This window comes from Plecotus auritus (genome assembly GCF_963455305.1).
Source record: "Plecotus auritus genome assembly, chromosome: 10".
Classification (NCBI taxonomy): Eukaryota; Metazoa; Chordata; class Mammalia; order Chiroptera; family Vespertilionidae; genus Plecotus; species Plecotus auritus.
In genome coordinates, this window is record NC_137785.1 from 54,196,655 (window position 1) to 54,209,644 (window position 12,990).

At 53.4% G+C, this 12,990-nt stretch overlaps 1 protein-coding gene across 2 annotated transcripts; it reads left to right on the forward strand.

The window, feature by feature from the left end:
• The first annotated feature begins 2,344 nt into the window (after positions 1-2,344).
• On the forward strand, positions 2,345-12,975 carry PRSS54 (serine protease 54). 2 transcript variants are annotated; one of them, XM_080644615.1, is made up of 7 exons: positions 2,345-2,468; positions 3,016-3,238; positions 3,364-3,458; positions 3,967-4,138; positions 9,669-9,927; positions 10,741-10,872; positions 12,226-12,975. In XM_080644615.1, the coding sequence occupies exons 3-7, from the start codon at positions 3,398-3,400 to the stop codon at positions 12,778-12,780; spliced, it is 1,179 nt and encodes a 392-aa protein (XP_080500741.1). In that variant the 5' UTR covers positions 2,345-2,468; positions 3,016-3,238; positions 3,364-3,397; the 3' UTR covers positions 12,781-12,975. The 2 variants fall into 2 exon arrangements, with proteins under 2 accessions (XP_080500741.1, XP_080500742.1); XM_080644616.1 differs by lacking the exon at positions 2,345-2,468 and having other exon boundaries at positions 3,162-3,238; positions 3,967-4,095; positions 12,226-12,914.
• Positions 12,976-12,990: the final 15 nt, after the last annotated feature.

Sequence of the window (12,990 nt, forward strand, 5' to 3'; positions counted from 1 at the left end):
CCGTTGGTTGAGCGTGGTTCCATGCACCAAAAGGTTGTCAGTTCCATTCGGGGTCAGGGCACATGCCCAGGTTGCTGGCCGATCCCCTGTAGGGGGCGTGCAGGAGGCAGCCGACCAGTGCCTCGCACATCAAAGTTTCTCTCTCTCTCTTCCCTTCCTCTCTCTTAAATCAATTTTTAAAAAACCACATTTTTAAGAAAAAGAGAGCATTGAAGTGCAATCCGCAGCCACTTGAAATCCCTGGGCCTTTGTGAAATAGTGGCTTTTGAGGGTGTTTTGTTTGTTTTGATAGCGTCAGAGTTTCTATCAAATAAAATCTTACCTTTGGGGTCCCGGGCAGAAACAGGCACTCAGGCTAACAAGTCTCCTGGGCTCACGGCCAGCCCGTCCATAAGATGCTGCAAGGGAAACCGAAGAGCAGCTGGAACCCCAAGTTTCAGCGATGCAGAAGTAATGGTCTAAGGCTGTCACCCAGGGCGGTGACCCCGCAGACAGACACTTTCCTGAGGGGCCAGTCAGGCTGTGCAGCCTCTGCTTTGAGAGTTCGTTAAGACAGTCCAGGTGCCAAGCCGCCTTGGAAAATGAGACCAACGAGGAAGCCCCCGACACCAATGAAGAAAAGAGGAAACACCAACACTGTAATTTAAGTTTGAACATTTTCAATACGTTAACGAGGGCAGGTAGGGTTTTTTTTCCTAAACCCAGTTCTTTCTAAAAACAGTGATCAGAAACCAGGGAAAACACGTTTGCTTTTGAGCATTTTTTTTCTCTTGCTGTTTGCAAATTCTCTGCCAAGGAATCTTCAGCGTAGAAACCCTTTTTTATGTTATTTATTTTCTTGAGTGCCCCCAGCTGGCTGCCCTTTAGAGAAACCGTGAATGTAGATTGTTGCAGCAAGATCGCCACCTAGAGGCAGAAATGATCATCGCACACAAACGCCAGGGTGGCATTTGGCCTGGCGGCTGGGATGAAATCCAAGTTTTCACTGGCTGGACTTTTTTTTTTTTTTTTTTTTAATTTTCTTGATTTCAGAGAGCAAGGGAGAGGGAGAGAGAGATAGAAACATCAATGATGAGCAAGAATCATTGATCGGCTGCCTTCTGCAAGCCCCACACTGGGGATCGAGTCTGAAACCCGGGCATATGCCCTTGACTAGAATCAAATCCGGGACCCTTCAGGCTGCAGGCCGATGCTCTATCCACTGAGCCACACCAGCTGGGGCTGGCTGGACTTTCCCAGGCAAGGGATGTGTGATGATGTAGCATGTGTCAAGATTTTCTCATTTTTAAAGGCCAAATAATATTCCATTGTGTGTCTACACCACTTTTTTTTTAATCCATTCATCTTGGGGTGGACACTTGAATTGCTTCTACCTCTTGGCTACTGTGATTAATGCTGCATCGGAGACCCTATCCTGGCCAGGAGGTCTCTCTAGGTCTAACGTTTGAAGATAAAATCCAAACCGCCCAGGGCCCGCCTGCCTTGGGCTCTTCTGTCCTCCTCAGGAGGCAGCCCGGTTTCCTTTCTCAGCACTTTTCTCCATCCTGGCATTTGTGCCGAAACCGAAGCCACTCCTCGCAGTGGCCCGAGTGCAGCTCCCACCGGGCCCCACGATTTTGACAGAGCCTTCGGGGAGCTTGGTTTGAAGCCGCTAAAGACAACTGGACTGAGGCCTGGCCGGCGAGGCTCAGTGGTTGAGTGTCGACCTATGAACCAGGAGGTCACGGTCCAATTCCCCGTCAGGGCACATGCCCGGGTTGTGGGCTCCATCCCCCGTGTGCCATGCAGGAGGCAGCTGATCCGTGATTCTCTCTTATCATTGATGTTTCTATCTCTCTGTCCCTCTCCCTTCCTCTCTGAAATCAATTAAAAAATATATATATATATTTAAAAAAAGAATTCACTTTATATAAAAGAAAGGTTTGAGCCTCCCAGGAAGCCATGCTGGGAGTATGGAGATGCTGACAGGGACCGGAAAAGCCAAACGCACCCTGGCCGTGGGCTTCCTCCGCCCAGTCTGACAAACCCGGGTGCGGAGGAGGTGGACAGACCAGGGCCGAGACCGGACAGGACTCTGTGATCTGACAAGGGGGATGTCCTTTTTGGTCAGCCCCGGGGACAGCCAGGCTGCCAGAAGGGACCTGCCAAGTTTAGGAAACAGGCGGGCTTTTCATCCTGCCTCCTAAGTCCCCAGGTCCAGACGTCTGCCCGCTGGCGCCATGGTAACCGTGAGGCCACAATGGAACATTCTTCCCGAGGTGGTAGAAGGGATCCCTGTGTTGGGCTCTTGCTGTGGCAGGTCGGAGTGAGCTCATTTCTCCTTCAGCGGGAGCAGTTCACAGAAGGACTCTGAGGACAATCGGACGACGAGAGACACCCGGTGTCGGGAGTGAGACATGGTGACTGAGAACGGCGCCCATGGCTTCCTCCGGCTCTTGTGCATCGTTTGAGGCAAGGGGAGGCCGGAGGTAAGGCGGGCGCATGGCCAGGACGCGTGGGCTGGGGTTTAAATCTATTTTTATTGATGTCAGAGAGGAAGGGAGAGGGAGTGGGAGAGGGGGGGAGAGAGAGAGAGAGAGAGAGAGAGAGAGAGAGAGAGAGAATCATTGATCGGCTGCCTCTTGCACACCCCACACTGGGGATCGAGCCTGCAACGCAGGCAGGTGCCCTGACCGGTTCACAGGTCAACACTCAACCTCTGAGCTACACCAGCTGGGCCACGTGGGCTGGGATGCAGACACACCTGAGCTTGGGTTCCAGCCGCCCCGCTTGGCAGCCACGTGCCCTCGGGCGGGCTTCTCAGTGTCTCCCAGGGTCAGTTTCTGAATCTGTAAAATGGGGGTAATCAGTGTCTACATCACAGGGTTGTGGTGCAAATGCACGGAGCAAAATGCCAGGCCTGTGGCTGCCGTATGTCAAAGCACAAGCTGTCCCTGGTTAAATCCAGCCGCGTTTGGTAGGAGGGACAAAACCAGGGCGGACCCACACTGAACCCCTGCTTTTTCCTTTCGGCAGCATTTTACAGCGACAGAGTTAAGGCAGGGGTTGAATTCCACGAGTCAAACACCAACACCTTCCTGAGCCCCGACTCTCTGGGAAGCGGGGACCCTGGCTGGATCCACAGGCAGGGGCGGCCTCCTCTCCTCGGGCCATCTCACGGGTCCCCGCAGAGTCTCGGTGCCCGGCGCCTGATCCCTGCCTCCAGACTGCACGGGACCAGGCCCCAGGGACAGCACAGGTGTGTCCCTCACGCCCTGAAGCTGTGCCGGCGGGAAGGGCAGGGCAGGGCAGGGCAGGGCCTCGGACGCTGGGGGAAGGCACGGCTCAGGGAGGGGAGGAAACACGCTGCTGTTGTTCCCACAGCCGCCCATGGTGTCTGCTGCGGCCGCGCCTGGGGATGGCGGGGACCACGGGGGTGCTCTTGGTGCTGCTGCTCTGCGCCTCCCACGCCGCTGCCAGTGAGTGCCCGCTCTCTCTGTCACCGCGGAGCCCACCCCGGAGCGCAGGGCCCTTCCGTCCGCGGGCCGAGGCTCTGTCCACTGAGCCAAACGGGCCAGGGCATGGGAGCTTTTAAAAAAATGCCCGTGCCCAGGCCATGTCCCCGGGGGTGCGCGAGGGGGGCCCGGGGCAGGTGGATGGAGTGTGCAGCCAGGTGGGGAGTCCTTGCACCCCACTCTGCAGGGGTGGGGATGAGAGGGCCCTCGGGGACACCGTGACTGGCGAGGGAGGACACAGGGCGGCCAGGCAGAGCACGACCCCCTGTGTGGGCACCATCCTCTCTTTCATAGGGAAGGAACCCAACTAGGAAAAGAAACGGGGGTGGGAGAGTTCACGGTGACCACTACGGCGAGCCGGACAGAGTGGGCGGCCAGCAGGAGGGGGGCCTGCGGTCGGGCGTGGGGGTGGTGGCCACAGGCCCCCCACCCCTTGCCCCAGCAGTGAGGCCCCCCGCACCCCCCTCGGCAGGTTGTGGCATCCAGAAAACCAACGTTATAGGAACTTCCGAGGAGGGTCTGGTCAGCGAAAGGGAGTTCCCGTGGGTGGTGTCCCTGCAGAGCTCCCACCACATCCACCTGGCTTTCGGCAGCATCCTCAGTGAGTTCTGGATCCTCAGCATCGCGTCCGCCTTTCAGCACAGGCCAGTACCCTGACTGGGGCCTCGGCGCCCTGGGCGGGCGGGGGGCTGTTCCCCCGCTCAGCTGGGGGAGGCCTGGAAGGTGGACTCCTGGTGACGGAGCGACAGGCCTGTTCCCGGCTCAGTGCTGCCTCGAGTCCTGGGTCCTCGGTCAACGGATGCCAGCCTTGGAGCAGCCGGCTGCCTCCCACCGCACAGCGAGATGGTGCTCCTCATCCTCTGCAGGAAGGTCGTTCCTTCCTGTCCGATTCACTGGGGACACAGAGGCACTAACGTTGGTAGGAGACCTGGTTTTAAAGCTCGCCTGGGGCCTTAACCATGTGAAGGAAACACGCGAGCCCTTTAAGTGTAGGGATCTGATGGTTTGCTTCTTTGAACGTCTGTGTTTTCCAAATTCTTTTTTTTCTTTTTTTTTTTTTTTTTCTTTTTTTTTTTTTTAAATATATTTTATTGATTTTTTACAGAGAGGAAGAGAGAGGGATAGAGAGTTAGAAACATCGATGAGAGAGAGACATCGATCAGCTGCCTCCTGCACGCCCCCTACTGGGGATGTGCCCGCAACCCAGGTACATGCCCTTGACCGGAATCGAACCCGGGACCCTTCAGTCCGCAGGCCGACGCTCTATCCACTGAGCCAAACCGGTTAGGGCTTTTTTTTCTTTTAAATATATTTTATTGATTTTTTACAGAGAGGAAGAGAGAGGGACAGGGAGTTAGAAACATCGATGAGAGAAACATCCATCAGCTGCCTCCTGCACACCTCCTATTGGGGATGTGCCTGCAACCAAGGTACATGCCCTTGACTGGAATCGAACCTGGGACCCTTCAGTCCGCAGGCTGACGCTCTATCCACTGAGCCAAACCGGTTAGGGCGTTTTCCAAATTCTTTACATTTAATGTGCATTCTTTTAAACCAGAAAAAAAAAAAACAACCCGCAAATGTTATTAAAGGAATAACAGTGTGGTTTGTGTTTTGTTTGTGTGTTTTTTTAAATCTTACTTTTTGACCCAATGATTTCACTTCTGGGAATCAACATTCAGGAAATAATTTCAACCCCTGGAAACATTGTATGCAGAGTTGTTCATGGGATGGTTAATAAACAAAACGCTGGGACATAATGTACAATTATTATGGCTAAATAAATCATAGTGTATTACTCTTTTATATAGTACTAGAGGCCCGGTGCATGAAATTCATGCATGGGTGGGGTCCCTAGGCCTCGTCGGTGATCAGGGCCAATTGTGGCCAGGCCAATCAGGGCTGGGCCGGAGAGGAGGTGACGGTCACTGGGCCGGGTGCAGAAGGAATGGACGCCGGACACCAGTGCTGCCATCGTCGGCGCCCCACCCCCATGTGGTTCCCGCCCCCCCTCCTCCTTCCCTCATTGCTGCGCCACCACCATAGTGGGCGGGTGGTGGGCCGATTGGGGCCTGCTGTCAGCGGGGAGAGACAGGGCATGAGAGGTTGGCCAGTGGCCCTGAGGAGGGAGCTGGCCCTCAGCTCCCCTGGGAGAGGGGCCGCATCCCCTGCCACCCATCCCTGGTTCCCCGTCCCAGCCTGGGGCCCGGCCCTGATCAGGCTATTGGGGCCTGCCAGCTGGGGGAAGGGACCGAGGAAGGTGACCAGCCAGGGGAGGTTGGCTGTGGGAGTGCACTGACCACCACGGGGCAGCTCCAGTGTTGAGTGTCTGCCCCCTGGTGGTCAGTGTGCATCATAGCTACCAGTCATTTCGGTCGCTTAGGCTTTTATATATATATATAGACTAGAAGCCCGGTGCACGAATTCGTGCACTAGTGGGATCCCTCAGCCTGGCCTGCAGGATCAGGCCAAAACTGGCTCTCCGACATCCCCTGAGGGGTTCCAGATTGCGAGAGGGTGCAGGCCAGGCCGAGGGACCCCATCGGTGCACAATTGGGGCCGGGAAGGGACGCAGGAGGTTGGCCAGCCGGGGAGGGACTGTGGGAGGGCTCCAGGGTGTGTCCGGCCTATCTTACTCAGTCCCAATCAGCCGGACCCCAGCAGCAAGCTAACCTACCAGTTGGAGTGTCTGCCCTCTGGTGGTCAGTACATGTCATAGCAAGCGGTTGAGCAGCCTTAGCATATCATTAGCATATTGTGCTTTGATTGGTTGAATGGATGACTGGACACTTAGCATATTAGGCTTTTATTATACAGGATAGATATACACATACAGAGTATGGGAAGAGACTATCCTATATAATAAAAGGCTAATATGCAAATCAACCAAACGGTGGAACGACCAGTCGCTATGACGCACACTGACCACCAGGGGGCAGACGCTCAATGCAGAAGCTGCCCCCTGGTGGTCAGTGTGCTCCCACAGGGGGAGCGCTGCTCAGCCAGAAGCACTAAAGGTGTCTGACTGCTGGCTTAGGCCCACTCCCGAGGGCTCCCAGACTGCGAGAGGGCGCAGGCTGGGCTGAGGGACACCCCCCAAGTGCATGAATTTCGTGCACTGGGCCTCTAGTAATTACTATAATTGGCAAAACAAATTATAGTATAAACTTTGAATGGAATATTGTGCAGCTGCTGATTTTCTTATGATTTATATTTTTAAATTGAAAATACATATGCAAAGTAGAATGTTCATGAAGAACCAAAGGATATACAAGGAAAGGGATCCCTTCCCTCCATGGCATGTCATTTACTGTATCCGTCCCTTGAGCTCTGTCACCAGTTTCTAGGGAATTCTTCCTTAAATGCCCAATGCATGTATGGCTATCTCTATACATATCCTATATAGCTATACACCCACATGTCCTATAGGTCTATATCTACTGACAGAGGGGGAATTTGCTTCCCCCGGTATTTGTCTGCTAGGGCGGCCATAACAAAAGACCTCAGACAGGGTGGCTCAGACAACAGTTTATTTCTTACTGTTCTGGAGGCTGGAAGTCCAAGATCAAGGTGCTGGCACGGTTGGGTCTCCAGAGGCCTCTCTCGTTGGCTCACAGATTGCTGCCCCCTCTCGGCGTCCTCACATGGCCTTCCCCCTGTGTCCACACTCCCATGTCTCTCCCTCGTTTTATAAGGACACCAGTCCCTTTGGATTAGACTCCTACCCGTATGGCCTGATTTAATCTTAATTACCCCCTTGAAGGCCCTATCTGCAAATGCAGCGGCTTTTGGGGTAGGAGCTTCACAAATGAATTTGGGGGAACACAATTCAGTTCATAACACACACACCCCCAAAAAATACAACTGGTAGCACACCATACACAGTATTTCACTCTCAGCTTTTTTCACTCTATCATGAATATTGGGAAGTCTTTTTTTAAAAACATTTTTTTAAATTGATTTCAGAGAGGAAGGGAGAGGGAAAGAGAGATAGAAACATCAATGATGAGAGAGAATCATGGATCGGCTGCCTCCTGCAAACTCCCTACTGGGGGTCGAGCCTGCAACCCGGGCATGTGCCCTGACCGGGAAACGAACCATGACCTCCAGGTTCATAGGTCGATGCTCCATCACCGAGCCACGCTGGCCAGGCAAGAGCAACATTCTTTTCATCAGCTGCACAGTATCCCATGACGGGTGTACCATCACCCAGTCCTCTAATGATGGACATTTGCATGGTTTTCGACCTTTTCCCAGTGCCCCAAGCGCGGCAGTAGGTGGAGCGGTACCTACGTCACTCCCCACACATGCGGGCGTCTTGCAGCATGAGTGACCGAGGAGGGGAAGACGGGCTTAGACATTCCCAGTGACTGCCGCCAGCCCTTCGAGAGCTTCTGCTTTGTGTTAGAGTTCCCAATATTGCGGTTTTCTGTTTAGTCTGCTGTTTTGGCTTGCTTTTCTGTGTGACCCAGGGTTTTGTGAACGACAGAGTTTTAAAATACCCAGGTGGTAAAGTGTTGTTCTATTTTCCGCACCATTTAATTCTGAGTTCTCCTGTGTGGTGATTTAGGAATTTGTTGAGGCTGTCTTTGTGGTCCATGTGAATATTATTTTAAAATATAGCGCCCTTGCCGGAACCGGTGTGGCTCAGTGGATAGAGCGTCGGCCTGCGGACTGAAGGGTCCCAGGTTCGATTCCGGTCAAGGGCATGTACCTTGGTTGTGGGCGCGTCCCCAGTGGGGGGTGTGCAGGAGGAGGCTGATCGGTGTTTCTCTCTCATCGATGTTTCTAACTCTCTATCCCTCTCCCTTCCTCTCTGTAAAAAATCAATAAAATATATTTTAAAAATAAAAAAATAAAAGAAAGAAAAATAAAATATAGCGCCCTTGACCGAAATCAAACCCAGGACCCTTCAGTCCGCAGGCCAATGCTCTATCCACTGAGCCAAACCAGCTAGGGCCATTGCCCAATTTTAATAGATTACATATGTGCTTTAATGTTTCCCTCAATTCATATGCATATTTACGCATCCTTGTTACTTTATATATTTACTAGAGGCCTGGTGCACAAAATTCATGCACTTGTGGGGCGGTTCCCTCAGCCTGGCCTGCGCCCTCTCACAGTCCGGGAGCCCTCGGGGGATGTCCGACTGATGGCTTAGGCCAGTGGTCGGCAAACTCATTAGTCAACAGAGCCAAATATCAACAGTACAACGATTGAAATTTCTTTTGAGAGCCAAATTTTTAAAACTTCTAACGCCACTTCTTCAAAATAGACTTGCCCAGGCCGTGGTATTTTGTGGAAGAGCCACACTCAAGGGGCCAAAGAGCCGCATGTGGCTCGCGAGCCGCAGTTTGCCGACCACTGGCTTAGGCCCACTCTCCGTGGGGAACAAACATCCTTAGTGCTGCCGCGGAGGCGGGAGAGGATCCTGCCACTGCCACTGTGCTCGCCAGCTGTGGGCCCCGCCCAGGGCTTCTGGCTGAGCGGCGCTCCCCCTGTGGGAGCCCACTGACCACCAGGGGGCAGCTCCTGCATTGGGCGTCTGCCCCCTGGTGGTCAGTGTGCGTCATAGCGACCGGTCGTTCTGCCAATAGGTCAATTTGTATATTAGCCTTTTATTATATAGCCTATAAATAAATCATATGTTTAGACTTCTACAGAAGATGATTTAAAAACCTCTTTTCCGCTTTGGTGAAACCATTTGATCATTGCCTAGGTTTACATTTTTACTCCCATATAAATGTTTAAAAGTCTTTATTTTAATTTAGTAAAAAATTATAATGAATTCCATACTTACTGACAGTTCTTTTGCTGGATTTCCTCCATTCAGCTCTAGAATTGACTAAATCTGTCTTCAAGTGGCTTCTTGTTTTGCTTTTTAAAAAATATTTTTTTTATTGATTTCAGAGAGGACGGGAGAGGGAGAGAGAGACAGAAACATCAATGATGAGAGAAAATCGTTGGTTGGCTGCCTCCTGCACGCCCCCTACTGGGGATGGAGCCCACCAGCGGGGCAGGTGCCCTGGGACTGGGTGCAGAGGGTGGGTGACACTCAGCCCAGGGCAGATGAGCGGGATAGGCGCCGGCTGGAAGGACAGTCAGCATGAAAACGGGGAAGAATGCAGCCTTCTTAGTGCCTTGGCTTCTCAAGACCCCTCGCTCTCCCTCCAGGAAGGACGCAGTGGCCATTGTGGGGATCGCGAGGATGAACGCCACGGTGGTTTCTCATGAAGAGTTTCCGGTCCACACCATCATCGTCCACGAGGACTTTGATAACAAGACGATGACCAATAACTTAGCCCTCCTGAAGACAGACACGGCCATGCAGTTCACCAGCCTGGTCCAGCCCATCTGCTTCCTGGGCAGGAAGCTGTACATGCCGCTGGCCTCGCGCAACTGCTGGGTGGCCGGCTGGAACCCCACGTTTGCAGTTACGCCGTCCTTCTCCTGGCGGAGGCTGTGTGCACTAGCAGTGGGGGGACTTGGATGAACCATCCTAGGGCTTATCTTTTTTTAAATAAAAAATACTTTTATTGATTTCAGGGAGGAAGGGAGAGGGAGAGAGAGCGATAGAAACATCAATGATGAGAGAGAATCATTGGTTGGCTGCCTCCTGCACGTCCCACGCTGGGGATCAAGCCCACAACCCCGGTATGTTCCCTGATGGGAATTGAACCATGACCTGCTGGTTCATAGGTCGACACTCAACCACAGAGCCATGCGGGTCTTATCTTAAGAATGCAGGTGGCTCGAGGTTCTAGAGTTGGGCGGGAACCCACAGCTAATCAGTCAAGATTCCCAGTGCTTGCCCTTTCTGTGGACAATCTTACATTTGGTCCTTTTTTCTTCTAGTCCTACATAGACCACAATCGGAAGTACACAGGCAGCTGGCAATCTGAAATCAGAGCGAGTTACAGGGGGGCCAGGGACATTACTCCCTGAACTAGAGTGAACTGTCCTCTTGTCTAAGTCATCCTTGTTTTCTTGGGACACGAACAAAGACATGTATTCTCTGTAGATGTTGAAAAGTGATAAATATGTTCTCTGCCTATATTCACCTTCAAGTTCAAAGCAAAAGTCGTTTTCAGTAAAATCTCAGCCACGGGCCTGATGTCTAGGAGGAAAAGGGGTTCATCAGCGCGGTGTCTACTCACTCCCATCGGGACGTGTGAGTTGTAGTTGCGTTGGCTGAGGGGAGTGTCTTCGTGTTGATAATTCTTGGGCTCTCTGTTGCATGGTGCAGACGGGAAAGCAAATGACGATGAGTATCCTGAGGAAAATCTCCGTGCAAGACATCAACCTGTGTCCCTTAAACGAGTTCCAGAAAACAGGATGTGGCAGCCACGTGGAGCAGGAGACCGATACTGTCTGCTTGGTAAGGACATGACGGACTCGCCCTGGCCGGGTTGCTCAGTGGTTAGAGCATTGGCTGGCGGACTGAAGGGTTGTGGGTTCGATTCCCGGTCAAGGGTATGTACCTCGATTGCAGGCTCGATCCCCAGCCCAGGTCAGGGCCTGTGTGGGAAGCAACCAATTGATGTCTCTCTCTCACACTGATGTTTCTCTCCCTCTCTGTCTGTCTCTCCCTCTCTCTCTTACTCCCCCTTCTCCCTCCCTTCCACTCTCTAAAAATCAATGGGAAAATATCCTGGGGTGAGGATTAACAAAACAAAAAAAAGAACATGATGGAGTAGAAGCTCAATGCGGAGAGGAAGCAGTGTCACTTCCAGAGATGGGGAACTCCTGAGGCAGGGACTGTCCCTTGAGACTCGTGGCTGTCAGGACTGACTCTGTGTTGGCAGAGAGCAAGTGATCAATCAAACACCTACAGAATGGACGCCCCGTCACCGTTGTCAGTGGAACACGATGAGGCAATTCCCCTTTCAAACCTAGGTAACTGGCCAGGGTCACCTAGCTAGCCAAGTGTGCCAAGCTCCCACCCACACACCAGGGGAGGGAGAGGGGTCTGTGTGGCAGAATTCCCGTGGCCTCAGGACCGCTCCCACAGGAGCAGGGAACGCCGGGAGCACGCGCAGGGACCGGCAGCTGCCCAGGTGACCCTCGGCCAGCGTGACCCTGACCCTCTCAGGACTGTGGGTGGGCGCGAGCCGCTTCAATGAAGGATGGAAACGAGAGAGAGAGGAGCGGGGGGAAAGTGACCATTCCAGGCCAGAAAGGAAAGGAATATCAACATTTGAGGCATGAGAAACCGAAAGAGGGATTTAGTCCAAGTACTGAGAAGGGGCAAGACAATGAAGCTACAGGCAAAGTGCAGGAGTCGGCAGGTAATTGGTACAATGAAAGGAAAAGTTATCTTGTTGAAATCTGTGGCGGTGGCTGCCTAGATTGGAAAGAGTGCCCAACCATCTGCCCCATTTCCGGCGAGAACCGGTGTTAAGCATTTCTGGAGCGAACCATAAATTTCACAAGGATGTGTTAACAATGAGAAGTTCTTTTAGCCCGGCCGGTGTGGCTCAGTGGTTAAGCGTAAACCTATGACCCAGGAGGTCACGGTTTGATTCCCGGTCAGGGCACATGCCCGGGTTGCGGGCTTGATCCCCAGTGTGGGGCGTGCAGGAGGCAGCTGGAATGATTCTCTCTCACCGTTGATGTTTCTATCTCTCTCTCCCCATCTCCCTTCCTCTCTGAAATCAATAAAAATGTATTTTAAAAAAAAATAAAAACGAAAAGTTCTTTGAGACCTGAAGCCTTCTGTCCTTTGTCACAGGGGGACCCGGGAAACCCGCTCATGTGCCAGCTGCAGGGGCTAGACCTGTGGGTGCTGAGAGGAATCCTGTCGCAGGGGGGCGAGAAGTGCCCTGGCCTCTTCCTGTACGTCAAGGTGGAGGACTACGGCGACTGGATCACGTCCAAGACGCAGACGGACAGCCTTCTCCCCCTGTCCGTGTTCCACCACTACCACCACCACCAGGAGAACGCGGCCCCCGCCCAGGGCCCCTCGGCGCCCACCACAGGGACGCAGCTCCAAGAGCCAACCAACATGGCCATCTTCATGGCCAGATCTCCCTGGCCGGACAACAGCTCTTTCGAGGGCGCAGAGTCCCGGAGGAAGGGCATGAGGGAGTCGGGCAGCTCTCCGGTGCAGCAGGAGGAGGAGGAGGAGGAGGAGGAGCAGCCCGCGTACTATGACTATTACAGTGAGCAGGAGGCCGGGCACGGGGCGTCCATTTCGGGTCAGAACAGGTTGCATCAGCCCCAAGAAACGCTCTTGCTTTGCTCTGCGCTTGTTTTCTTTTGGAACGGTAGAGAGTCTGGGAGCTAACCCCTCGCCCTCGGAAGAGTAGGCTCAGAATGCTGAGTGCCCGGCCCCCGCCACGCCGCGTGGGTGCCTGATCGCCGCACGCCCCGGCCGCCCCGGCCCGGCCCGCGGCCCGCCCCCCTCTGTCTCACTGCCACGTGCTCCCACAGCACCGTCACCTGTGCTTTGAACTAAAGGTGGGCTAACGAGTCAAACCGCGCCAGTGCCCTGTGG

What these genes read in the sequence shown, in the direction of transcription:
- PRSS54 (XM_080644615.1), top strand. Translation starts at nt 3,398, where the DNA reads ATGGCGGGGACCACGGGGGTGCTCTTGGTGCTGCTGCTCTGCGCCTCC. An exon ending in CGCCTCCCACGCCGCTGCCA is followed by an intron (nt 3,459 to 3,966) that starts GTGAGTGCCCGC and finishes CCCCCTCGGCAG; the next exon opens with GTTGTGGCATCCAGAAAACC. An exon ending in GCGTCCGCCTTTCAGCACAG is followed by an intron (nt 4,139 to 9,668) that starts GCCAGTACCCTG and finishes CTCTCCCTCCAG; the next exon opens with GAAGGACGCAGTGGCCATTG.